This window comes from Onychostruthus taczanowskii, unplaced genomic scaffold, assembly GCF_017590055.1.
Source record: "Onychostruthus taczanowskii isolate IOZ18803 unplaced genomic scaffold, ASM1759005v1 scaffold33, whole genome shotgun sequence".
Lineage (NCBI taxonomy): Eukaryota > Metazoa > Chordata > Aves > Passeriformes > Passeridae > Onychostruthus > Onychostruthus taczanowskii.
This window is the reverse complement of record NW_024500683.1, coordinates 915797-941832: the sequence shown is the minus strand read 5'-3', so window position 1 is coordinate 941832 and position 26036 is coordinate 915797. Positions and strand designations below refer to the sequence as shown.

The 26036-nt window shown below is 36.8% G+C and overlaps 1 protein-coding gene across 4 annotated transcripts in view; it reads left to right on the top strand.

Moving 5' to 3' along the window:
- Positions 1-19353, top strand: part of SENP6 (SUMO specific peptidase 6) — a 72584-nt gene extending 53231 nt beyond the window's left edge. For all 4 annotated transcript variants that reach the window (XM_041410657.1, XM_041410656.1, XM_041410659.1 and 1 more), the window contains 11 exons: positions 1337-1563; positions 2151-2257; positions 2343-2459; positions 3308-3430; positions 3662-3754; positions 6812-7245; positions 10247-10350; positions 12441-12529; positions 14704-14772; positions 14979-15129; positions 17357-19353. In XM_041410657.1, coding sequence (XP_041266591.1) covers positions 1337-1563; positions 2151-2257; positions 2343-2459; positions 3308-3430; positions 3662-3754; positions 6812-7245; positions 10247-10350; positions 12441-12529; positions 14704-14772; positions 14979-15129; positions 17357-17557 — 1715 coding nt within the window. In that variant the 3' untranslated portion in view covers positions 17558-19353. The remainder of the gene's footprint in view (positions 1-1336; positions 1564-2150; positions 2258-2342; positions 2460-3307; positions 3431-3661; positions 3755-6811; positions 7246-10246; positions 10351-12440; positions 12530-14703; positions 14773-14978; positions 15130-17356) is intronic.
- The last annotated feature ends 6683 nt before the right edge of the window (positions 19354-26036 follow it).

Below are 26036 nucleotides of genomic sequence, written 5' to 3'. Positions count from 1 at the left end.
ATAGCACTGAGTCCTCTTTCCCTTTCTGAGTAGGCTTTTCTTCAGGTTAAATTTCGTGGTTATTTTTACTTACAGTTTTGTATATATATGAATGCATTCAAACAGAGGAAGAATGCTTTCAGCAGTTTTAGAATTGAACGCTCCCATAATACTGTGTAATAGTCTCATCCATGTCCTGTAAGAAGTATGAGCTGTAAGGAGTCTTACAATTACAGAAGTAATTGGAGAGCATGCAGGAGACCTGGACACAATTCAGGGAGCAGGAATTAGACCCTAGGTGGATACAGGTGGTCACAAAAAAAGGAAGAAGCTTTCAGGATGTCTGTGTGAGAATGGCTTTCTGCAGTGCCCCCACCCAGCTTTTCTCCTGAGGCTGTGGCATAGAGAGTTTTACATCCAACTGCTTTATTGCATTTGATATGCAGGAGCACTTTGTGATAACACAGTTGCTCTCTGCTTTGTAAGCAATGAAATTAATTTAAGCCTGCATCCAGAGTTGTGTAAGCAATTGTATGTAGATCCCTAGCTCCCAAAACAGAGCACCCAAAAGCCAGTTAGATGTCTTAATTCTGTGTGCAGTGAATTGGGAATTATGCTGCTGAAGAATTATTTTTCACAAAAGTTACCGTGCTGGGCTAAGAATGACCAAAAGGAAATGGCAATGCTTGTGTCTGAAACACCTCTTACAGAAAAACAGGTCCTGGCAGCTCTGTGTTGGGCAGCAATGTGAGACTGGGATTTGCAGCCTGAATTCTGTTCCTTTTTCTGACTGTGTAAAATAATTCCTTTTAGTGCAATTTACTGCTTTTTCATTTTTCAGATCATATAAGTGGATGATATTTATGTAACAGCTGATTGATCTGAGTAATTCTTTCCAACTTCTTCAAAAACTGTGATGTTTTATAGCATAGTCTCCTAGGATCAGAGAGGAAATTATGCTGAATATACAATTTTTGAAATTGTAGTGAAACAACAGGGTAGGAACTGCAGTAAGAAAAAGAGAAAGTATTGGTTACAGTCTGTCTCTCTGTAAATGAAGATGTTATTTCAAAATATGTTTTGACTTTGCATTAGTGTCATTTAAAAATTTATCAGATGCAATATTTAACATTTCTTGATTATGGTAGAATTTTAATGCACTCTTTGCAAATGCAGATAAGAAAGGTTTGGCAGTTAGTCCTTCTCTGTCTGCTCACATCTGTATTACTTCTTACATACATTATCAGCAGTGTGTACTCGTGTTGGCCTAAAATTCCGTGAAACCTGTTTATAATTGCAACATGCTGTATTTTTTTTTATTCCTAAATGAATAATTTTCTCCCTCTTTTTTTTGCAGGTCAGGAAGAACAGTACATAATTCTAATTTTTGAAACTGGTCTTGATCCTCATGCAAATTCAATATTTGAAAAAATAATTATGGACATTGGTATTAGAAATAACATTTCTGACTTCTTTGTGAAAATTTCCTTTGAAGAAGCCAATGCCAGGCTTGTTGCATTTACTAAGTGCTTGGAGGACAATGCCAAAGGAAGCCCATCTCACAGAGAAAGCAAAATAAAAAATGTAATTATGTTTTTGTTTTCTAACTAAGTCATTGTATTATATGGGTTACAGATAGACTAAGGATAGTGTGTTAGTCAGCCAAAAAAAATTTCATCAACTTTTGATGGCTTTTATATGAAAATTCGCAGACTGGTCCATGGTGGATTATGAAACTATGGGAAGTAGTCTGTGCATTCATAGTACTTTTTAGGGTGTTTAGTTTGATTATAAAGTTATACAATGGTCCACAAGTAATGTTGTTATTTAAAAATTATTAAGGAATGAGAAATCTTTACTATAATCAGAAAACATATCTTTTTCCAACTGGTAAAATTATGGTATTTCAAACAAGAAATTAAGTTGCACTGTTACAGTTACAATTAATTAATGCTTTCATTAAACAAACAACTTCTTAAAAAATTAGAAAGTTTTGTGATTCTGCAAGAAATGAGCAAAGACCTAAATGTAATAGATGAGGTAAGAAAACCCACAGACTTGAAGTTCTCAAAAAAACCAGATATTACACTGCTGGACTTCACAAAGTTTTATTACAATTTCAATAAAATTGAGCACAGTATTCAATTTAATATTGACTCTATTCTCTTAAGGTTGCTTCTGAGTCCAAAATGCAGCAGCGAAATAAACAGTTACCATTTTTTGATGATGATGAAGAAATTGGCGAACCACATACAGTATTTATTGGTCCTATAGAAAAGTAAGATATTTATTTTTGCCTGTAATAATTCTCTGAGGGGTTTTTGGCATTTCATACTTCTTACTGAATGTATTTTTCTTCTCAGGTTGATAGTTTATCCACCTTCTCCAGCTAAAGGTGGTATTTCTGTGACCAACGAAGACCTCCATTGTCTAAATGAAGGAGAATTTTTAAATGATGTTATTATTGATTTTTATTTAAAGTAAGTTTTATTTCACATCAGTTTGCAGTTGTCTTTTACTTTGAAACTTGAAAAGTTCTGCCATAGGTCAGTTGGTAACACTTGGTCTCCAGGCATGTGTAGCTGTAATGTTAAAGGTTGTTTTTTGATCTTGCAAGAAAGTTTGGTTCTTCTCTTGTCCTGCTTTATGGTGACGTTGTTCCTACCTGGATAAAGGTTCTATGAACTTTTAAACATCTCAAGAGCAGATTTAACTGGGGGGAAAAAAAGCTTTTTTAAAGTTCAGTTGTCCTTTTTGCAGTATCTCTGTTTCCTGAAATTTAATTTGTTTTGATTAATGTAATACATAAGTTGATTTTGTGCTGTATCTGAGACTACAGATGTTAGAAGTATATTAAATTCTTACATGCTGCTAGTTTTACGCTACACATAAGGTGTGTATGTGTATTTCTCGGTCTATTAAGATGTTTTAGAAGCAGAAAATCAAATGAGTGTGTCACTCTTGGGACTGTTTGGAGATATGGTGGCTCAAATACAAAATACAGATCTCTTAGGTTTTTATGTAACAAATTCCTTGAAAATTTGTTTTCCTGCCATGAAACAAAAATAAATCTAATAGCAGCAGAACAGCTTGTTGATTGAGCAGAGCAATAACACCTTGAAATGCTGATATCTTAAAATATTTACATACATTTTGCATTAATTAGTTCTTGTGGGTAGTCAGCTCCAAATAGCTATTCTGTGAGAAGCTGCTACAATTTGGTGGGGAGCACCTGTTAACAGTCCTTTTTACTCTGTTGCTGAGTACTTTGAGTTAAAACCTCCATTATTTTTTCTTTATTTTCTTTTTTTTTTCTTTAACTAATTAGGTATTTGGTACTTGAAAAGCTGAAAAAAGAAGATGCTGATAGAATACATGTGTTCAGTTCGTTCTTTTATAAACGCCTTAATCAAAGAGAAAGAAGAAATATTCATGAAACTTCAAACCAGACGTAAGTCTGTTGATAAGTCAGTTTAACATACAGCTAAGTGCAATGAAGACTCTTAAAAACAGATGCTTTACAGAGAGAAAGACCAGCTACACTCTAGGGAGCTGAGACCTGTAGCAGACATAGAATATCCCTTGAAAATCTTAACAACCTGTTAAGGTGAAAATATCTGGAAAATGCTCCCTCAAATAAAATAAGCTGCCCTACAAATTGTATGTTGGTTTCTTCTTTCAGAATACAACAGAAGCGACATGGGCGAGTAAAAACGTGGACACGACATGTTGATATTTTTGAGAAAGATTTCATTTTTGTTCCCCTTAATGAAGCGTAAGTGAACATACTTTTTTATCACATTTGGTAAATGCTTAAGCTTCATAATGCTGAAATTGAAAGTTACATTATAATAAGAATTTAACTTAAAAATTAAGAGAATAAACATCTTTTTTCAGGTGATAAAAATTAAGTAGTTATGTAAGACCTTTAAATGTTGTAGTATAAGAATTATTAGACAATATAAAGACAGCAAAAATTAACTTCTCTGAGTACTTTTTCTAGGTTTTACCTCAATCTCTTGCATTCTTTCTTCTAAGCTTCTGACACTGATAACTTTTGGATTTATCTTTTTTAGTCCTTCCTAATGAGACCTCTCTGGTATAGGTGGGATCATCTTCAGTTACAATAAATGGATATTGAAAGAAAACTTAATTGAAAATCACTACTGCCTTGAGAACTTTATTCTTTTTTTTAATATCCCTTTGTCCTGCTATTTGTTAAGGATCAGGAAGCAGGCCATTAACATTCTAATGTTTGCTGAGAACTTTGTTAATGCTTGCTTTCCTTAAGATCAGAGCAAGTTGTCACAAACACATTTCTGTATTTCACAGAAATAATCTAAACAGTTCTTAAGCCAAAATATTTATGAAAGTTACAGTACTGTATTTTAAACATATGCAATAAAAACAAAATAAGGACAGATAGGAATTTTCTAACATCTCATAGGCATATCTAGCTGATATTTCAAAAATTAAAAAAGAGATTTTTTTTTTTAATAAAACATGGTTTATCTCAGTACTGTGCCATTGCACAGTGGGAGGCAAATTTCTAAATCTTCTTATTTTGCTGCCTCCTCTCCAGCTGAATTCTGAGGCTATCAGTATAGAGGCAGTTATGAGATAACTGGCCATACGTAGATATGTCCTTTTTATAAAGTTGTATTTCCCCAACAAAGGTGTTCATCAGCACTAACTTTCGTTTTTGATGTACCATGACCTCTGGCAAGACATCCTCTAGATGTAGGGGATTTTAATGACTCAGGTGTAAGGTCCACTGCAGGTCCCTGTCCACTGCAGACTTCATCCTTGCCATCCCTCTCCCATGAAACTTCAAGTACCAAAACTTTGAACTGTGTGTCATTTAAATTTTAAGCTGCCTTTGCACTTGTTATATAGTTCACTTCCCACCATCCTCACATGTGTCATTCACATATGCACAGTGGGTTATGCATGGGAGAAATGAGGTTATGCAGAGGAGAAATGAGTATGAATTAGAAGTCACCTGAAAAGGAAAAAAAATAGTTCTGTGGTTTTATAAGAATTATTTATGTTGCTAGTAATTTAAAGCACATTAGTTTTCAGTGTCTTGTTCGTTTACTGACAAGGAACTAAAGCAATGTCTTTGTCAGCATGTAGAACATAACAGTTCATACTGAAGGTTTAACATTGACACCATGTGTGAGTTGGTGATTTTGGGTTAGAGTAGCTTGGTCCCATGCCTCATCCTGTTGTGATTAGAGCATGAGAAGTGTACTCCTGGTGTGCATCTGTCACCTGGATATAATCCTGCTCACACTTCTCAGAACTGTCCCTTCACCATAAGCTGAAGCTTGTCAAGTGGTGATGGTAGGACGTTCATTTGCAACAGTGGTTTCCTGGTAGGTACAGTAAGAATATTGCAGAGCAGAAAAATAACCAGGTAGCTAGGGAGATGAAAGTGGTGGTTTGATGGGGAGTTGCTGGGTTTTGGTGTCTATTTCCAACAAGTTTTTCCAGACTATCTCATAACCACTAGATTTGGGAATGTAGACTCATCATCTAACCAGCTGTCAAACTGCAGTAAGTGGAGGTGGGCAGGTTGGCTCCAGGGCAGAATCATCTTCAGAACAATGTGTTTTGATTTAACCGTGACTACATCCGTGTCCTTTGGCTGTACAGTCCTTCTTGTTCAGGTCTCCAGTGAAAACGGGTTGTTCTCTTAAAAGTAACAAGCTGTTCTCTTTTTACATCCAGGTTAATATGCTAGTCTGCTGACATAATTGGTACATACAGTCCCTGTTAATAAAATACACACACTTTCCAGGGTTGGGTAGTACTTAATACGTTCATTTATTAGATGTGGTGAATCATTCAAGACAAACCATACCACACATGCTGCTTTCAGTGGCCACTTACTTTAATTGCCATTAAGTTTTGATGCAGTTTGGGCTTCATAACCATCTAATTATTGCTTTAGCATGTCAGTTAGACATGCATTTTTAACTACTGCTTTTTCTTTTGTCTCCTAAAACACACTGAAATGTGACTTCACCTGTATAATACATAGCTAGCTTCTGTTATTTGCTGTAGACAGTCAAAGATCCCTTGGAAAATTTCTTAATTGGACAATCAAAATCCACTTGTAATGCCTCAGTTCCTAAATTTGCTGCTGCTGTAGTTCTGATTGAGTGGCAAGTCAGTGAAGCCTAAAGAAGCAGGAAAATGGGAGGAGGCTGTTGCAAAACTTACACTTTGTGTTTGGGGATATGACTGGTTTTGATTTGGAAAAGTTAGAATCTTAAGTTCTGTGAAGGGTGAGGACGACAGCAGAGCAATAGTGATGGCATTAGAAGCACTCTTGTTTTTCTCCTTCTTTAACTCACTGTTGACAAGATTTCTTTAAAAATGTGGAGTGTTAAATACAGTTGGAAGATCACATAGGTGGGAGAGTATGGGCAATTCAGCCATACCATTAGATCTGACTACTTGTGTTGCTAGTGCTGAACTACTAGAAAACTTCAAACAGCCATAAAACATGAACTCTACAATCTTTAATTAATGCATTAATGAAGAAAATGTTAAAAAAGAAATAAGCTTCAATTCAGAGAAATTTTAAAAAATGTATAGTGTGAGAAAACTGAAATAAATATTTAAGACAGCACCTGTTTCCAACTAACTACATCATATTAATTAATTTGTTGGTGATTATTTGCATGGAGAAATTGTATTTTTACAGAAGCCTGTGAAGACTTGAGTAAAACCTGGTCAGAAAAGTGAACAGCTAGTATACTTTATCTTTGAATAATTATGGGGGCATTAATGTAATTGCAAGTTTTTCATTGTTTCTTTGCAGCGCCCACTGGTTTTTGGCTGTTATCTGTTTCCCTGGTTTAGAAAAACCCAAATATGAACCAAATCCCCATTTCCATGAAAATGCTGCAATGCCGATGAAATGTTCCTCTTCAGATGGAGAGAGCAGCACACCATCTCCTTTGCCAAATGAGTTAGATGCACAAAACTCGCCTTCCAAGTCTACAGCAAAGAAGACGTTTACCAAAAAGTACAGTACAGCTTTAACCGACCCAAACACTGAAATAGAGGACAGCGAATCTTCATGTTGTGGAAGAAGTCCTTGTAGGGGGAAAAGTGCTTTTAAAAAACTGAATCAAACAGACAGTGATGTGGAAGAACCTAACACTGTGGAATCAGCATGCCATAAACTAGACCATAGAACTCTGGATGAAAACGGTATACAGGGTGAATTCACAGCTGCTAGCCAATCTGTGGGTATGTAAATGTAAAAATACGCAGATTTTAATGAAATATTTGGAGATTTTAGATCTGTTACTGCTTCTGATAAAATACAATGGTGTAAATAGTATATGGCTTAACTTCAAGTGCTTGCAATATAAGTAATTCATAGCTGTTGCATTTTAAAAGTTTTTGTGGCTGTTAACTCTCATGGCAAAGGGCTGGAGATAAAACACCATTTTCCGAAATCAGATTAGTTTTTCAATTCTACGACCTTTTTTCAAACAAAAATAATTTTGTAGATACCACTTTACATCCCTGAAGATTGCAGTTGTTAAGGAAAGAGTAGTAGTTGACCTTGGATCCTTATAATGTATGTGCAGGGTAAAGCTGACCTAAGATTATGTGAACAGCCTTAATATCTGTGTATTTTATCATTTGATGTTTTGCTTCAACACTGTTAATTTCTTTAATGTCCTGATAAGAAGGTATGTAAAAAGAGGAAGAAGAAAATAATTCTAAAAACAAAAAAAATTTCCTCCACTGTGTTACATGTAGGGAGGCTTTCTCAATTCATTGCTCGTGTGGAGACTGAGCTCACCAATCTGCAGCAGAGTTTGTACCCAAGTGAACAAAGGAGCTGGCATACTTTTAAAGGCAGGTGGAGGAATTAGAAAAGGGTTGTTTTCTCTGTTCACTGCAACATTTGGGTCTCCTTAAGGCATAAAGCAGGAAAATGACTATGCAAAAGCTTTTACTTTAGTCACCTGTAGTATTCCTACTGACTTAGTTTATACAGTAAGGAATTGTATACCTTATAGTACAAGGTTCTATATAGTACAAGTATAGTTCTGAAACTATTACCAGTTGTATAGTTTAATCTGTATACTGCAGGCAATTACAACTTCAATATCTTTGTGGGTATAAACAGTACTAACTTCTATTCTAAATATATTAATTTGTGTTAACATTGTCACTGTTCCTAGGTGGTCTTGGAGGGGTGCTGGTGGTGCATGTAGGTGTGTTCTTGTTCGAGTCGATTTTTCATTTCATGTATGATTGTACCATTTACGATATTGCTGCTCTATGATGTGGTCTCATGTCTTGGATGTTGCTACTGTTGCTTGTCTGTAGTTAGCTGGAATGTGCATTATGACCGGTTTTTGCTAGGATTGCATTTCTTGGGGTTTTTTTCTGGCTGCATTGTATTGGCAGCTGGTGGTCATTCTCTTTCTAACTTGGATGCTCAGATTCTCTTGCTCAGCTATTGAAGATGGTGCACCCTTTCATTAAAATGGATGTTCTCAGGGGACACAGTCCTGATTTAAGGGTGAGATTGACTCTAAGGATGTGTTTAGGCAGCTAAATTTAGAGGCACTGTATTTCAACCAGATGGAAGGTAGGCATTCTGCCTTGGGTTATCTGAGTAACCTTCATCTGTTGCTCCAAAAGGGTGTGGATCTTGACTGCCAAATCCATCTGTAAGTCCTGGATATCCAAGGATGTCTCAGAAGATTGCATGTGCCTCTGATAGTGTAGTCAGTGAAGCCAAGAGACTTTTTCTTCTCATCTTACAGCAGATATACAGTAGCTGTTCAGTTAAGTAGCTCTGTGCTCTGATGATGAGTTCCTGACATGGAGACCCTAGGTGCTAACTGTACATGGGAGCCTAAATTCAGATGGCTTGATCTCAAACTAAATCCTGGTGTTGAACTTGTGAATCTGTAGAAGTTCATACCTAAATAACTTTGAAATCATCCAAAATATATCTATTTTTATTACTTATCTAATCTTTTTTTTTGCTCAGTTTTTGAGCAAGATGTGTTTTTGTCTCAATACTTATTTTTTCTGAAATCTGTCAGCAATAAGTCACATTAGTATATGACCTACTTCTTATGCTAAGGTATTTTCAAAGGTACTGAGTAAGACTAATTCCCAAGTTTTTCCCTGTGGAGCTTCACTGGTGACCTCTTTCCAAAGTGTTACTTTAGCATCTCTTTTGAAATGTTCTTCTCAAATGTGTATGTTCTCCTTTTTTTTTCCACTAGCTACTTCAATGCCCTATTTACTGTTCTTACAGAAATTCTAGTTTCCTTTAATAGGTAATATGTCCTCCAATGACACCATAACCAATATTATTTGTGTCATTGTTTAGACATATTACAATAGCCCATTTCTAGGAGGATTTCAAGTTTTGCTGGCATGAATTACTTACGTTTAATTTATTTCCACAGTTTACTGTTTTTCCCATCAGAATCTGTTCTGAAGTCTTATATGTTAGTAGTAAGACTAGTGAGCTTGTAGCTGTCTGTATTTGCTTCTTGTAGACAGGTAGAGCTAGAACATTCATTTTTTCTTTTTCTTCTTAGTTGTTTGCTACTAAATACGTGACTAAATATATAGAGGTTGTTGAGAGTGAATTTACAGATAATCTTTCATATAACAAACTGAAATATTTCTAAGCTGCTGCTCCCAGGAGAGCTGATCCTTTGTTCTGCCCTCCCCACCGGTATGTTCCCAAGCTGCCTTTCCCCTTTTACCAACACAAGTCTTCATATAACTGCATAGTGAACTGGTGGAAGAAATTATTCCAGTTAAAAAATAATAAGCTAGTGACTACGTTTTTCAGTGAGATCCGCTGTGTGTGTGGATGTATTTGATGTTATGAAAGGAACCAGCAAGGGATAGGAGTAGATGGTCATTTTAGAGAGCATATCAGAGTGGCCGCTGTGGTAGCAGTACCAGTTTAGACTGTTGTAAAGGCTCCATGGAACTACAGGGAAATTTCGTAGTGGGTTTTAGTCCAGGTGTTTCAAGTTTTTTTAGGTGTTTCACACAATAAGAAACAGTTTCTGTTGTGCTATTAGAAAAAGCTTTTCACTTTTGTTCATATGCATGAGTAAATTATTATATCTTAGCTGTATCACAGTTACTGTGAACAATGCTGAGGAAATCTGAGATATTTAAAATGAGTTTGGTCTTCAGTGATGACATAGTATTTGATATTTAAATATTCTGCTGTCTGTGATTGATACAGATGGATTGCACAAAATCAGACTAAACTATAGTGAAGACTCAGCTGATGGCAATAAACTAAATGAAGATGAGCTTATAGATTTTTCTGAAGACCAAGATAACCAGGTAAAGAATTTAGCAATTTTATTTAGGAAATGTGAACTGTTATGCTGTATTTTGAATGGACAGCTTAAAAGCGATGTACAGATTGTGAATGTGTATTATCTAAAGCTACTTATCTTTACAAGTGTCAAGTGCAAAGCACTGGTTACCTACAAAAACTGCAGGTTAGCAGATAGAGTGGATTATACATTTGTTCATTTAACTGTTTAATAGAAAACTGCTGTACTGATCCTGCATTTAATTTTGTGAGTCTTTTGTGTAATGACAATACTACACAGTGATTTTAGTGGGAACTCTGAAAGTCAGTACACTTCTATCTTTTGTCTCCCTCACTCCATGTTCATCTACTAAAGCCAAGAACAAGTTACTCTTCTTTCAGCTGCATTTCCTGGATATAACCAGACACATCTATAAGCATGTGCTACTCTGTTGTTTTGTTTCATTGGTGCTTCTCCTAATCAGATTTACACAGCATGGATTTATAATCAAGTACCATTCTTGTTCATATTGGAAAACATGTAGATTTTAAAGCTGTGTGAAGACTGAATATTAAAATGTCCCTGACTCACTCAGTGCTGGATATGAGGGCATAATTCCATAGACCTGCTGCTTCTGTAAGTTTAAGTTCAGTGCGAGCAGGCCAGAAGTTACACGCTTGCTCTTCCTAATTGGCTTGCCTGTTCGTGTTCCAGGTGTATGACCTTTTCTGGACCTCTGAGTCCAGAACAAATGATTATTTTTCAATCTGCAGCTCTCTGCAATGACTTCCAAGTAGCTATGTATATGTGTACACATATATACACATTAAAGCTCCAGTTGATGTTGAAACCTAAACCAGCTGTTGTTTTCAGCTGGACTGAACCCATGTCTCCTGTCATGCCACCTGTGCAAACATTCTGAGTTTTGCCTGGTGAAACTGCCTGTCTGTTTTGTAGCAGAGTTTCCAGAAGATGGAGAATAAGTAGTACAGTACTTCCAGTCTGAAATACATGGCATGAAGGCAGGGAAGCAAGTACATGGCCAGCTATGTTCCTTGAGGAAGGGAACAAATTCCAAGCTCATTAGTTCCCGTGTAGCTTAGAACTTAATTCAGGCAGAAGCTGTTACAGTCACTGTTTTCTAGAATGCACAAAACAAGTGTAGAAATGACCATGACAAGCTGAGTGGACCAACCTTTTCAACTGCAAAAAAGGAGTTGATGCTGCAACAAAAAGAAGTGTACAAGGAGCTAGGCAGTAGTTCCTAATATGATAACATATTCATGACATAGCTTGAGGATTTCAGTGCCAAGATCCTGTGTGTTAATGAAATGTACACAGTACACACAAAAATGTTAATAAATCATGCTGGTACAGGGATTCCCATTTTTGGAAAGGATCTCCTTCCCCATAATGCAGTGATCTGTGGAAGTAATGTTGAACTCAATGGAAGGGTGAAAAACTATGGATCACTGGGATTCTTTTACATACAACATCTTAGTGCTTTTGTTCATAAAACTTCCATATCATTCACAGCAATCAGTATTGAAATCGGAAGGCCAGAGGATATTTCCAGGCTTGTGGTGTGACTGTTTTTGCAATCCATAGTCCTGTGTATCGTGGATTAATTTTCCTTGCCCTAAGAACCAAGTTGTTGCATTTTGGAGCAAAAATAGAGATTTATTTCTCAGCTTGTTGCAGATCTTGTCTCATTTCACCTAGAAGAAAACTTACATACGAAACTGCCAAGCAAGTTTCTAGTATTGACTGGCAAGGAAAAGCACTGATAATTGGATTAGAACCAAATAATGGAGATTCGCCTCTTCTAAGCCAGAGGTGTTTTGAAAATGTCACTTGCATTTTATAGTTTCATAGTCCTTAAATAAACAGCAGCATTCAATCCATGTCGTTCTAGCATGAATTTCAGAAACCATGTGACTAAAAGTTGGTCAACTTAACAAACAGTAAACAATTTCAGATTAAAGCTATCATTTCTTCCTTAAACTCAGTTACTGGTCTTGAATGAAAATATTAAATGTAACAATAAATTCCTTTGCATCTGTTTGAAAAAACAGTATTAGCTTCTAAACACCTGTAACAACATTGCTTCTGTAGGAAGACAGTAGTGATGATGGTGGCCTTGTAGATGATAACTGTAATTCAGAAATGGGACAATGGTACCTGAAGCCAACTATCTGCAAACAGTAAGTATTAAAACAGTTAAAATGGAGATTTCATAGAAGTTTATGAAATATAAAAGATAATAATTTTGATAAATAGTCATACATGAACATTAATCAGCATGCTGTTAGGGTTTGAGAGAGAACTTTATACTAAAATCTTCTGTGAGCAGAAAATTTATTGAGTGAAACTACTAGTGAAATAATAGCTTTTTTGGTTTCTGTTAAGCCTGTGTGCTGCATCAGGCAAATGAAGATTGTTTCTTCCAGTAAGGCTGTTCTTTGGTATTTTGCACTTGGATTCCTACAAAAACAAGGTGCAGAAGCATGTTCAAATGTATCCTATATTAAAAAGCAGATTAATGTTTTTAAATTAAATAATTAAATTATTAGTGAAAATATTTTTATCACTGCTCAAATTAGTAAAGGAAAATAGGAGTAATTTTTAACTGTCCCCTTTTCTTACCTAAATAAGATAGCTGTTCCTCTTTATTGTCTCTCTCTCTTGTTTTTTCTCTAATAAAAGTGTTCCACACTTCTTGAAAAATATTTATCTGTTCTGGATTTGAAAACTTTTCTGTTTTAATATTTGATACCCAGAAATAATTTCTTAGGAAATATTTAGTGCAGTTCTTTGCCGTACGGTGTGACAGATGCATGATTCGAAATCCAGAAATATTGCTACTAGTATTGCTGTCTTGACAGTTTTCTTTGGGGTTTTTTTTTTTCATGATTTATCTATTTTTGTATATCCTTTCTTGTGAATACAAGGTTTACTAGAAAGGTGAAGACTTTCACAGTACTCACAGTACATTCTTAGGAGGCAGAAGAGAATTACAGATTTATATATGTTATGGAACATATGACTAAATACATTTTCAAGGAAGAGTCCATCTGTGTTGTGTTTTAAGAATATTTATGAGCTTCTGATTATAGCTTGGCTAAATTTGTCCCATTTTGATGACAGATTATCTGTACAAAATACTTTCCAGCAGACAGTATTTTAATCCAGTGTGAAATTTCATAACATCTTTGATGCTTAAGTATCAAAAGTCATTAAAAACACTTAAATACTTTATTATTAGCATATTTTAAAATGATTTCTGTATAAAATAGAAAATTACCTTGAAAAGGTCGTCACTTCTTCCCCCTGGAAAGTACTTTTTTAACAAGAGCATTTTAAAGAGCATTTAATGCTTTTTAAAGAGTCATACCTATAGAAATACTTCTATCACAAATTAAAACAATCAAATATTATTGAAGTGATTATCTGCTTATGCCTAAAAAATTTCATACGTGCAATTTAGTTTATAAATGCAAACACACCTGTGCATAAATGCATGCAGATATTTTGTCTGAATTTTCTAGTTTGAAAGTTCTTCAAACGATACTTTGAATGTGTATGTGTTATTGTTAGATAAGAAAAAACAGATTTGTGCAAAGTAATTGCATTTATTTATCCCTCAAAATACATGCTACATACATGCTGAAATTCTGAACTCTGGTATGAGTTAGCTTTGATGTTTAAATCCAAATTGCATATAAGGTGGCTGATAAGATTGCTGTGCTTGTGGCTCTTGAAAAGGTAGTGTGCTTTGGATCGAGTGATAGGATACCAGCATCTGTAGTGTGCAGGAGAGGACTTGAGCAGACCTGGTTCTCTGGAAAGTACTTGGTTATAGATACATTATTTTTTAAAGTCTTCTTAATAGATTTGGTGGGTGTTTTTTGTATAACTACCAGCTAGATTTCATATCCAGACTGGAATCACTTCTTGAACATGCTTTCCTAATGCTTTTCTTCTAGTGTGCTGTGGAGTGTCCCATCTATCCTCAAGCTGCTACTCCAGCAGGACATTTGTGGGCTCTGTGCCTTACTTCCTCTTGCCAGTGTCCCAGATACCTTGTGCACCTAAAAGAGCATTAGATGCCTGGAGGTGTTTTAAGCAACTGTAACAAATTGTCTGACAGTACTATATTTTCTAAGTGCATTCCTAAGTGTACTTAGTGTATGGTTAAATATAAAGATAACTTGCTATTTAGTTATCCCTAGTAGGAGGTTACAGCAGTGCTGGCAGAACTTTGCAGTATTGATCTAGTTTTGTTAAGGCCACCCCACAAACTATTTCTCTGTAACATTGTGTTTTTCAAGCTGCTGTAAAATACTGTGTACTTTAAACTTGTGTTCTTCTCTGTTAGGCCCTGCATTTTGCTTATGGACTCACTGAGAGGCCCTTCCCGGTCAAATGTTGTGAAAACACTAAGGGAGTAAGTTTCCTGTCTGGTGCTTTGGGGCTTCTTTAGTTTGGTTTGGTTTGGGGTTTTTTTGTGGGTTTTTTTTTGGGGGGGGTTTTTTTGGTTTTTTTTTTTTCCGTTTGGTTTGGGGTTTTGGTGGGTTTTGTTTGGATTTTTTTTTTTCTGGAAATTCTTCAAGGAATAAAAAAATATTTAATTTGCATGGTCTTTTATTGTAGATATTTAGAGGTGGAATGGGAAGTGAGGAAAGGCAGCAAAAGAAGCTTTTCCAAAGATGTCATGAAAGGTTCCAACCCAAAAGTGCCACAGCAGAACAACTTCAGTGATTGTGGAGTGTACATCCTCCAGTACGTGGAGAGCTTTTTTGAGGTATGTATGCTCTTGAAGCTGTTCTTGATTCTTGCAACAGTCAAATATAAGCTGTGAAAATGATTACAATTATAAAAAGCTCCTAGTGTAGCTCAATACCTATCAATGAGATTATGCATTATAAACTAATTTATGCATAAACACACAGAGTAACCTTTTTGAAAATAAAGTGACCTTTTTAGTTGCAAGCACATAAAAGAATTGTAAGCCATGAAATTTTTTTAGAGAATGTAACGAAAACACATTTGGAGTCTTCCTTTCTGTTCTTCTGCTGTGTACCCTTTAAAACCATCCAGTAAGAACTTGAGTTCAAAATCTAAACTAAAAATGCACTACAAAAAGCTTAATTTTCCCCTGAGAACTGTGACTGAATAAATTCAGAAATGTGACAGAGGTAGAGGATTTATGTTTCTTTTGGGGGTGGTTTTTAACTTATAAGAAAACATGTAAGTGAAATCATTACAGTTGAATGCCACATCGTGTTTCCCTTGAAGGAATTGTTTGACTGCTTACTTCCTTGCAAGCTGACTTGGTCTTCAAGTTACAGCTCCTTTCACAAGGGAGACATTAGTACCTTCTGGTCTAGACTGGGAGGAGAAATGATGGTCAAGTGAGATGCTGCCTGCAAGGGACTGTAACTCTTTAGAATCCCTGGTGCTTTAGAGCATTTCTAAACTCTCCTGTAGCTAACCTTTTCCTGGAAAAGCTTGGCAGCTTATCCATTCCTCAGCCCTCCCTCCCTCCCATTCATACATTACTCAAGAGCAGTAAGGCTTTAGCAGAATGCATTCGTTCAAATGGAAGGCAAAAGCTTTGCTTTACTGATGAGTTCCTGAGAGCTTAGACCAAGTGCCTCCTGTTTTGTTCACTGGGAGTACGAGGATCAACCAAGTTTTATGAATCCATTCCTTTTTGGAATGGTTTAATAAAACTTCCTCCAAGTTTTACTAGTCCATTCCTTTTTGATACTTGCTGGATTATGCCAGGCTGAATCTCTTGTCCTGCCTAGTCCAGCAGTGTGCAGCAGCTTTGTCTGCCAGAGAATAGGCGTGATACATACATGTGTCAGAGGGCAAATCACAGGATATGCTCAGAAGTAACTCCAGTGGGGAGGGAGAGACCTGAGCTGGCTGCACAGTACTAGACTGTCTTGAAGTTATTCAGCGAACAATTTCAGCTTCATTGTGTTTGGAAAATTGCCCACAGTCTCATTTTGCACCAGCTCCACAAACTTGGAAGGAGAGTATGTGGGAGCAGGTGTGAATCTGATGTTTGTGAACATCAGGGGCCGCCAGGGGCCGCTGCCGGAGGGGCAGCGCGGCTCCCGAGGACCTGCGGGGCGAGGGGCGGCACAGCACAGCACAGCTGGCCTCTCACCGTGGCACTGCTTCTCTTCCCCGCACTGAACAAACACAAAAAAAAGGTGGCTAGTGCAACTGACACGTCCCTGCGAAGAATGCCGGTAGTTTTTTTTCACAGGCAGTTTTGCTGATCTTACCTCATTGATGAATGTAGTTCACTCTTAAAGAACCCTGATGATGTAAACTGGAATACAGAAAGGGAGGAGTTTATTTGAGAGACAGCACTGTTCCCCAGACTGTCTTTTGGTTAGGGTGGAATTGTTGTACAGTATCACTGAAGAGGAGTAGAGAATGCTTCATTATAATAATTATCGTAATTATTTGGATGAATGTTACCTAGCAAGAAAACAGAATGTAAGTATAATAAGCATTGGTGGTAGGCAGGAGCTTTGCTTTCTAGGGTGAAATCTAAATCTGTCTTGCCTAGTTGGTCATGATTCTAAAGGCTGTTTATAAGAAGAGAAATGTTCTGGACTCCTGACAGCTCTAGATTTTGATGCTTTAAAAATGTCCTATATCTTTGTAGTAGTTTTCTCTCTCACTCAATCTTTTTTTTTCTCCTTTTTTAAAATTGGGATACACATTTATGTAGACAAATGCTTAGTCTAAAATTTGTAGCAAACACAGTAGATTGTTCAGGCATCCTTATAATCAAGAGTGTGATCTGGATGGATTTTAGTCTGTAACATACTGAAGCATGATTGATTTTACCATAATTATACATGTACAAAACACAGAAATTGTAGAAATTTTGTTCCATGCTCATGGAATGAAGTGAGGAAGAATGTAGTCTTCCTCACTATAGTTTCCTTCAGTCATTTAGGTTATAACTCTTAACTGTAATATCCAAATGACCTTTTTTTCAGAATCCCATTTTGAGTTTTGAGCTACCAATGAATTTAACAGACTGGTTTCCACGCCCAAGAATGAAAACCAAAAGAGAAGAAATACGAAAAATAATCCTGACTCTCCAGGAACAGCAGAACAAAGATAAGAAGGGACAGAAAGACCCAAATTCAATTTTGCAGGAAAAGACAGAACAACTTACCAACAACAACTCAGACTGAATGTTGTATCTGTTGCATGTTAGCTCCACAATCAAAACTGAAACTTACATTTCTGTCTGCCCAGACTAAAGATTTGGCGTGTTCTCTGCTCAAAGTTACTTGGGAATGTTTAATGCCTGTATAAATGTGTGTCATAAAATGGTTTAATTCCCACAAAGATGTGTATTAAGTGAGTCTGTACATATGTTAATGAGGCCAACTTTTTCAGCATTTGTAATTACTTTTTTTCCACTTGGTAGGGAGCTTTTGTTATGTATTTCTGTTAATAGAACTTAAATAGCAACTTCTAAACATAAAGGAAATAAAGAAAATATAGGATGAAATGGTTACCTTTTTCTTTTTCAGTTAAGTTTTAATGTTACATGCGTAAGTAACACATAGGGAATGATTTGGTAGTGAGAGAATTAATTCATATTTTGACCCTATTTAGTTGCCCTTTACGAGATTATTCTGCTTGCGCTACAGACAATAATATGGGTAAGTGTCTCAATGTACCGTGGCCTCTGGGAGGGTGATTCCCATCCTCCCAGGATCTAAGTGTAGGCAGTGTCATAATTCATAGGACTGCTTCAGATTTGGGGGTTTAGAAGATACGCATTGCAATTACAATTCCACCCTTGCTTTACTGGGCAGGCTAAGGGGGGGAGAGTGCTCTTTGACCAGAGGTAAACTCTTCAAACAGTATTATAAAAGTGGTTTCAATGAAGTGATCTTGAGTGACTCTATTAAATCATATTTTGTGGATCCCAGTTGTTGTACAGGTGTATTTTGAGACTTTCTTCATTATAAAATTGTATTTTGGTAAGTGTACTTGGAATAGCAGATTGCCCACATTACATTTTCTATGTTACAATTCTGAATGTTACATTCATATGTGCTTTATCTAAGTAATGAACATTTAAAAGAAAAAAAAGTGTATGATTACTATTTTTTCTAATATCCATGCAAAAAACCAAAATACCAGTGTTCATTGCTTGCTTGTTTGTTCTTGGCTTTACGTAGCATCAGACTAATGTAGGGACTTGCTTGGATATTTCCAGTGTATTTTGATTTTACAACAATCTAAAATGTCATTGTTGCTTAAACTGCAAATGTAGCCTTTCATCCCTGTTCTAGAAAGGCTTTGTCATTGAAGTGAGGAAAGTAAGAAAAGATTTGTGCAAGAATATATTATCTCCAGTTTTCTACTTATACAGATATCTTTGAAGGGAACCAGAAGGTGTCACTTCTCAGGAAGGAATTTGTGGGAGTAGAGAGGGATCTTCTGTCTCTCCTTGCAGCTAATATTTTCTCTCCTGATTTTTCTGCTGGAAGGTCATTTATTGTTCCCTTCTCCCAAAGAGAAGCAGCAGAGAGTTCATTAGCAGAACTCTGGGCCCCTTGAGATTTTATTTTTGTACACAACATCCAAGTCTAACCCAGTGCTTCATGGCCTCCAGGAGTTTTTATTCTCACTAGACCCTGAAAATGCAGCTGCTAATGATGTTACTTCCAGGGTATGCATTCCTGCACAGTGGGCTCTCTGTGACACCCTCTGTTTACAGGGGGTTCTCTCACCAAGGCAGAGTGGTTGCACATAGAGCAATACAACTGTGGGCTGCTCATCTTTTGTACAGATAACCTGTGGGATTTAGGGGAGTTGTTCATTCCCTGGTTTCTCTCGCATAAACCCTGGGCCCATGGAGATTATGTAAGCACCACATATATGTGTTGTGTTAGAAATGACTCCTGCAGTTTTCTTGTTGAAAGAATGTGGGGGCAATTTCCTGGACTACAAATTAAATACGTAATGTGCACACCTCTGAGTTGTTTCCTCCTTCAAGTTTTTATCCAGTACTCTTGCCACTGGTGGGTGGGGAAAAATAGGGATAAAATAGTTCCAGATTTTGGAAATGCAGGGTCTTGTGTATCTGGCTTTAGTGCAACGGACATATTGGAATAGTAGTTTATACAAGAGAGGGAAGGAAAATAATTTCTTTGAAATAGAGGAAAGAGAATTGCAGGTAGAATGTATTCCTTCCTAGTCTAGGCTTTCCCAGTGGTATGTTTAAAGTATATGGAATATATCCACATTTCATCGATACAGTAGTTTTCCTTTTTTTTGATATTTGTGATGCAGGTTCATATTTTGATGCTGTAGAACTATTTGGTTCTCTTAATGGGAATGGCCTGGTGCTTCTTCTTCTTTTTTCGTTCTCTTTCCTGCCCTCCCTTTCATCCTCCCTCCCTTTTTACCCTTTTCCAAAGCTGTGAAGAAAGTGTTGGATTTACTGTCGTTCAATGTTAAAGGTCTCAAGATCTCCAGTCACATACAGCAAGCTAATATACATGTTAAATATAGGAAACTTATTTTTTTAATAAAATGTGACGTTAATAGAAAAACTACAGAATTAAGAATGAGTTATTTAAGACCTTCCTGATTTGGTAACAAGCTCACTACTGCACGTGCTTGGTAAGTGTTTTTTATTAACATGATGGTGGGCAATGCTGCAATGTTTTGCAATCCTAACAAGTTTTACCAGTGCCTTTTCTGAATCAGATTTATTCAGTGGAAGCTAGTAGGGTGGGGACTCGATAAGTCTATTTAATAATTACATGACAACACATGCACTCTATGGAAAGTATATGTTGTATATTTCTTTAGAGGAGTCAAGCTTACAAGTGCTTTAGGAGTAGCCTGCCTGCATTCTGCAGTGTAAGGGATCAGATGGCCGCCTAATTAAATGTATCTGTTTGTATTGTTTTTCAGGTTGGGTAGAATAACAGTTAAGAATTCCTATTAAGGTTTTAGATTACTTAGCATAAAAAATGCATGTACTTGTGGTGCACATTTGCAGGATAGCCGCAAAAGCAGAAGAGACATCTAAGTAGTCCCTTGTGACATTTCTGTTTTTCCTGCTGGGAAACTGAGCACACTCTTTAAAAACCAGAGACTTCAAACACACTTGATTTTTGAGATTGCACTACATTCTTGTCTAGAAAGAATCTGACTTCCAAAACATTCAGTAAAAAAGAGAGAAAAATCAAACAAGCTTTACAGCAAGGTGAGGAAACTATGGTGTTGATTTTATTATTTTTTTTTTTAATGTCTTGTGTAGCAAACGAGTAAAGCAGAAGATGTGTGCTTTTTAATTTCTATTAATATAGTACCTCTGAAATACTAGACTTCTTTTACAAACAAACAAGCAGCAGTTTCCTTCATTTAATATTTTTTCCCCCTCTGGTTTTTAAATAGAGTTTATTTTTGGTCACTGGTTAAAGCTTTATATTGATAACATGACACTTGTATTTTATCATGTAACAGAAGTAGTTATAAAGATGCTTGCTCTTTGCAGCCATGATTATTGGGAATGGTGAGAGGTATTGTGGAGGTATTTATCAATGGAATCTCTGATAAAGGATTTTATTTTTATTTTGGTGCAACACTTTTTATAAGTCTTTCTTCAGTACTGCATACTCTGTACCCCTAAAGAACCCCTCTGTACAGTGACTTGAGTTCACAAAGGTGCTTCTCCCATTTTTTTTTTATTTACCCCATCTACTTCTGGAAATCAAAGGGAATCTGATGTTACAAACCACAGCTTTGAAACAGTAAGAGTGAGGCAACAGCCATTTTACTTACCTCTCACCACCGTATTTTTGAAGTAAATCCATTCTGCTTTACTCAATAATGCCTGCTGAAGGTGAAATGAAAGATTTCTATTTTCTAGGCTCCAGTCTGGTTAAGGGAGGATGTAATCTAGCAAGGTGATTTTTCTCTCAGTTGTGGTCTCTTGTAGTTTTCTGACAGCCTTAATTTTGCTTGGTTTTAACACATTTGCTTTTGGAGTTATGCAGCCCTGTGTTTACAAAAGGAAACTGGGTAATGTACACCATTCTTAGGGATTCCGTATTCCGTTTTGAGAGTAATTGCTAGCCACAACCTAGATTCAAATAACTAGCCTGTTTCTGTGCTAGTGTATATTTACCCATTTGTTTGATGGGTTTTTCCCTTAGTTTTTTCTTTTTTCCCCTGTGAGATTGATAGTTGATGTACCTGGAGGAGAGTAAGCAGTGCTATTTGCAATGCATGATGCTTAAGAAGATAGATAAGCTACGTTCATACATGAATATATATGAACAGAAGATTATCTGGATTTAAAAGTATCCAGTTTCTAGTAAATGAGACAGACTTGACTTACCTGCTTTTTTATTTTTTGTCTTCCCTTCTTCTTTCTTAGTTGTTAATGTTTATTAGTCATTATGTAACTCTCTAGAGTTCTTTGGGGTATGACTTTACCCAAACAATCATCAGGTAATTCATTCAGCAGTGGCAGGAAAGAAAACTATTGCAATTTTTAAAATAAAAGATTCTTGTATATCTGCAGCAATAGGGCTGAAAGTACGGTATAATTAGATGGTTTGTTTTAATAGAATATCCAAATCCACATCGTACATCTGTTTGCACAGTGTCATTTTAGGTGATACTTAAAAGTTCAATTTTCAGGACCAGGTTCTCTTTTACTGTTACCTGACTGGATAAGGGTAATGGGAAGCAGACTAGTTTGACTCAGCTGAGTATTTATCCCCCATAAGCTGTGAGGATCCACTTGGAGGAAAAGCATCATGCCCCAGCCAGCCTGAGCTTCCTGCCTGCAGAGTCTGTGTAGACTCTGGCCTAAACATCAGAGATTAAAGCATGTGAGATTTTCCCTAAGGTACACCACTGAGGAATTTATCAACTATTTACACAAACTGTATCTGTTTAGAACTGTATTCTAAGTTTAGGAACTTAGTTTACTTTTGCACATATACTGATCTCAACTACATATACTATAATTAAAGATACCAATGTTGTCTCACAGCAGTAGTTTGCAAATTGTTAGCAAACCTCTACCCCATTGTCTTCCAGATGTAACTGTTTAAAACAAGCTCTGTGACAGTGCCTGTTTACATCAGGCTTCTCCTTCCTAACTTAAATTTTGAAAGACTAGCCTGTTTCCCATATCTTTTTGTGTATGTTAGAAATGCAGTGGTAGCCTGGACAGGGACATTGTTATACATTGGACCAAACCTATGACATTAATTATTGGAACTCTCAGGAATTCCTTTGTTTGGAATTTCAGGTTTCTAGGATCTAAATATTTAGGATCATAGAATGGTTGGGCTTGGAATGCACCTTAAAGATCATGTAGTTCCAACCTGGCTGCTGTGCACAAGGACACTTCCCACTAGATCAGCTCAGAGACCCATCCAACCTGGCCTTGATGAATGCCCTGTTTATGTGGCAGAGTGAAAACAGTAATTATTTTAGTTCTAGAGAACTTCATATTTGCATGTTCAGGCCAGGAAATTTATTTCTTACTATACATCAGTGATATGGCAGATGGTGTGTCAGTTTTGTAATACAAAAAAGTCAGGCTAACCCCAAAAGAGCACTATTACAAGATGGCATGTTTCTCACAGAAAATGGCACTAAATAGCTCATAAATTGTACTGGAATGCAAACAAATGGAGTATGTTTTTTACTTAAATGTTCCTCAGTCCTGAAAGTTAAACTGCTTTGTAAACAATATTGTAATAATATCTCCATGTCACAAAAGGGCATTAAAAGGCCGTGAGAAGTTGCACAGCTTCCTCCCATCCTATCAAACCACTGAAATTTTTAAACTTCCAACAAAATTTGTACTGCAAGTGAATGTTTAGGTTCCAGAATCAAGAAGACATTTTTAAGAAAATGTCTGTAACAGTGTTGAATGTGTTTGTACAGACAGCTTATGATTCAATATTTAATTAAAAAGTCATATAGCTTTTTATTTTTTTTCCTTCTGTGGAAGCCAGGTCTTTGTTTTGCAAGGACAGTGTTCTGTGGATGAATTTATTACCTCATTTTTGGCTCTACACCTTACTGTACAGTATTTTAGTGAGTTTTTCATTCTGCTCTGTTATTCTCCACCTTTCATGCATGGTAATGAAGTTGGATGCTGTATATAGTTAGCCTGATTTCTAGCTTACTTTCTCACTTGCATCCCTGTATCTTGGTTGTCTGTGTAAAGCAAGTAAGTTTGTGGAGTCAGTGGAAGTTCCCTATTTCCTAGGGACATTATTGAATTCAAATAGTTTCTTGAAAATTTTTTTCAGGCCAGTAAAATGATAGGTGGGGTGAACTTGGTTTTGCTGTTATTTTGTCCAGTCAGAGTTGCTCCATATCATTATCTCCATATTGCAAGTTAACTGCTGGAGTTCAGGGAAAGACATTAAAAACATTTTAACTAAGCTAAGCTACTCTAAACTGCTGAAATTCATGCTTCAGCTACTGTCACTTGGGAGCATTGAAAAGTAAGCTTAAAAAGATGCTTGCTGTTTACTTAGCTACTTGAAAGAAACCAGTTTTGTGGTTAGAACTGTTTGCTTAGACTGAAATTCTATTGACCTGAGATTTATCTGAAGCCAATGTTGAAGAAGGTGTTTAATTCTGTCTTCCAGTTTCTTGCTGTTCTTTACACAGTGAAGTGCTTTCAACTGTACTTGTACAGAGCTGTTGTTTGACTGCTCTGGGTTTGGAAACTCTGGCAGATCTGACCCTAAACATCTCAAATTGGGCACCTGAAAATAAGGATGTAGCTAATGGTAGCTGGAAAATATTTGTTAGTAACTTGTCAAATGGATAATTTTTCTGTAGCAATAGGTCATGTGCTCGTGTTTGAAAACCATTACTTAAGATGATTTTAAAAATGATACTTTTTTTAATTACATTCTCATGAACAATATGAATCATATAGCTCATAGTTGTCTTTACTGTGAAATTTTAAGTTCCCTAAACACTGTTAAGTTCTCTAACAGACTTAGCTTCTGTTAGTAGTATCTGAAGAAAGTGTGATCACAGAAGTGGACTAAATTACAACTCCTTATACAGTCTAAAAGTTTTTGGATGCTTTCTACCTTCTTAGTGCTTATGTTTGTCTGGCTTAGTGTATGTTTTGCACTGTGCACACTTTGTTTTTTCTGACTTCCATTGTCAGTATATGATGGCCACTCCTAGAACTGATGCCACAGTTCTCATTTTTGTTTCTCCATAAGCAGTCATAGTGTGTTGTCATTTTCTTGCTTATCTAGATGAAAACATGTGAGAGGAGACCTTGTTCTTCTGGTTTTTACAGATTTTACCCAAGCATCGCTTGTCCTGTGCCGTTTTCTCTTCTTCCAAATCCCTGATGAGATCCCTAGTATCTTCTCCCAGTCTCTCTTGGTTCTTACAGCTGTTAATCTTTTATCATGTCTCTAAGCTCTGTTTTCTATCTACACTCCAGAAAAAAGGCCACTGCTATCTTTTTCCCTCGATGATCCTGTGTTGCCAACTTCCTCAGCAGAGAAGCTGAGGAAGTATGGGCTGGATGAGCAGACAGATGTATTAAGGGCTGAATATCTGAACTGGAGGTGTGATCTATGGTACAGTATCTAGTTGGAGGCTGGTAACAAACTGACCAGAGGCAATGGACACAAACTGAAACAGAAAAGGTTTTCTCTGAGCATCAGCAAACACTTTTTTACCGTGAAGGTGACCAAGCACTGGCATGGGTTGCCCCAAGAGGCTGTGGAATCTCCATCCTTGAAGATACTCAGAAACTGTCTGGACATGGTCCTGGGCAGCTGGCTCTAAGGGTCCCTGTTTGAGCAGGGGATTGCGCCAAGTAACCTTCAGAAGTCCCTTCTGACCTCAGCCACTCCGTGCTTCTGTGAGTTTGCTCTGAGTTCCTGTACTTGGTGTGACAAACCTGGCTGGTGCTGCAGAGGAAATAGCAGGCAGTGTTGCTGTAGGAGTGCTGCAGTTCCAGGTGTGATGTTCTGAGAAAGAAGCTACAGGGGTCAAGGCCAGCCCACATCTGATGCTCATCAGAAGTTCACATCTTCACAAAATCTGGTTGCATTTCAAGAGTGTTGGCAAAAGGCACGGCTCTGGCATAAAACACAACTTGCTTGCCAGATTTAAATCTATGCTACAAGTCTCTGGGCAACTTTATTAGAAAGTATAAATCATGTTACTGTTCTTTAACTATGTGAGCAGAAGCATTTTAGCTAGCATTCCATTTGCAGCAAATACCTAATTTAGAAAACTTTAAACTGGGCAGCCAAAGGTTAGTGAAGGTATTATAAGCAACTGAAAGCTAAATGCTGCAGGTTTTGATACCTGCTATTTTTCTGGAGTAATTTGAGTAGTAGTGCTATTTCTAGAGCTGTTTGTGAACAGATAGGGGATTCAGATTATTAGCATATTTAGTAGCTAAGTCAGAACTGGACAATTTGGCACTCTCTGGGCCAAATAAGCATACCAGGAGAGAACGTCATGCTACAGTGAGTGTGTAACTTGTCAGTGAAGTTTGCCTTATCTTGCACTTAAAGTCCTACCACAAGGGGTTGAAGAGCTGGTGATGGAATTTAAGTGTGGGTGTAAAACCAAGGGCTGCTCACCACCAGGAAAGCACTCAGGGTGAGAGTTAAG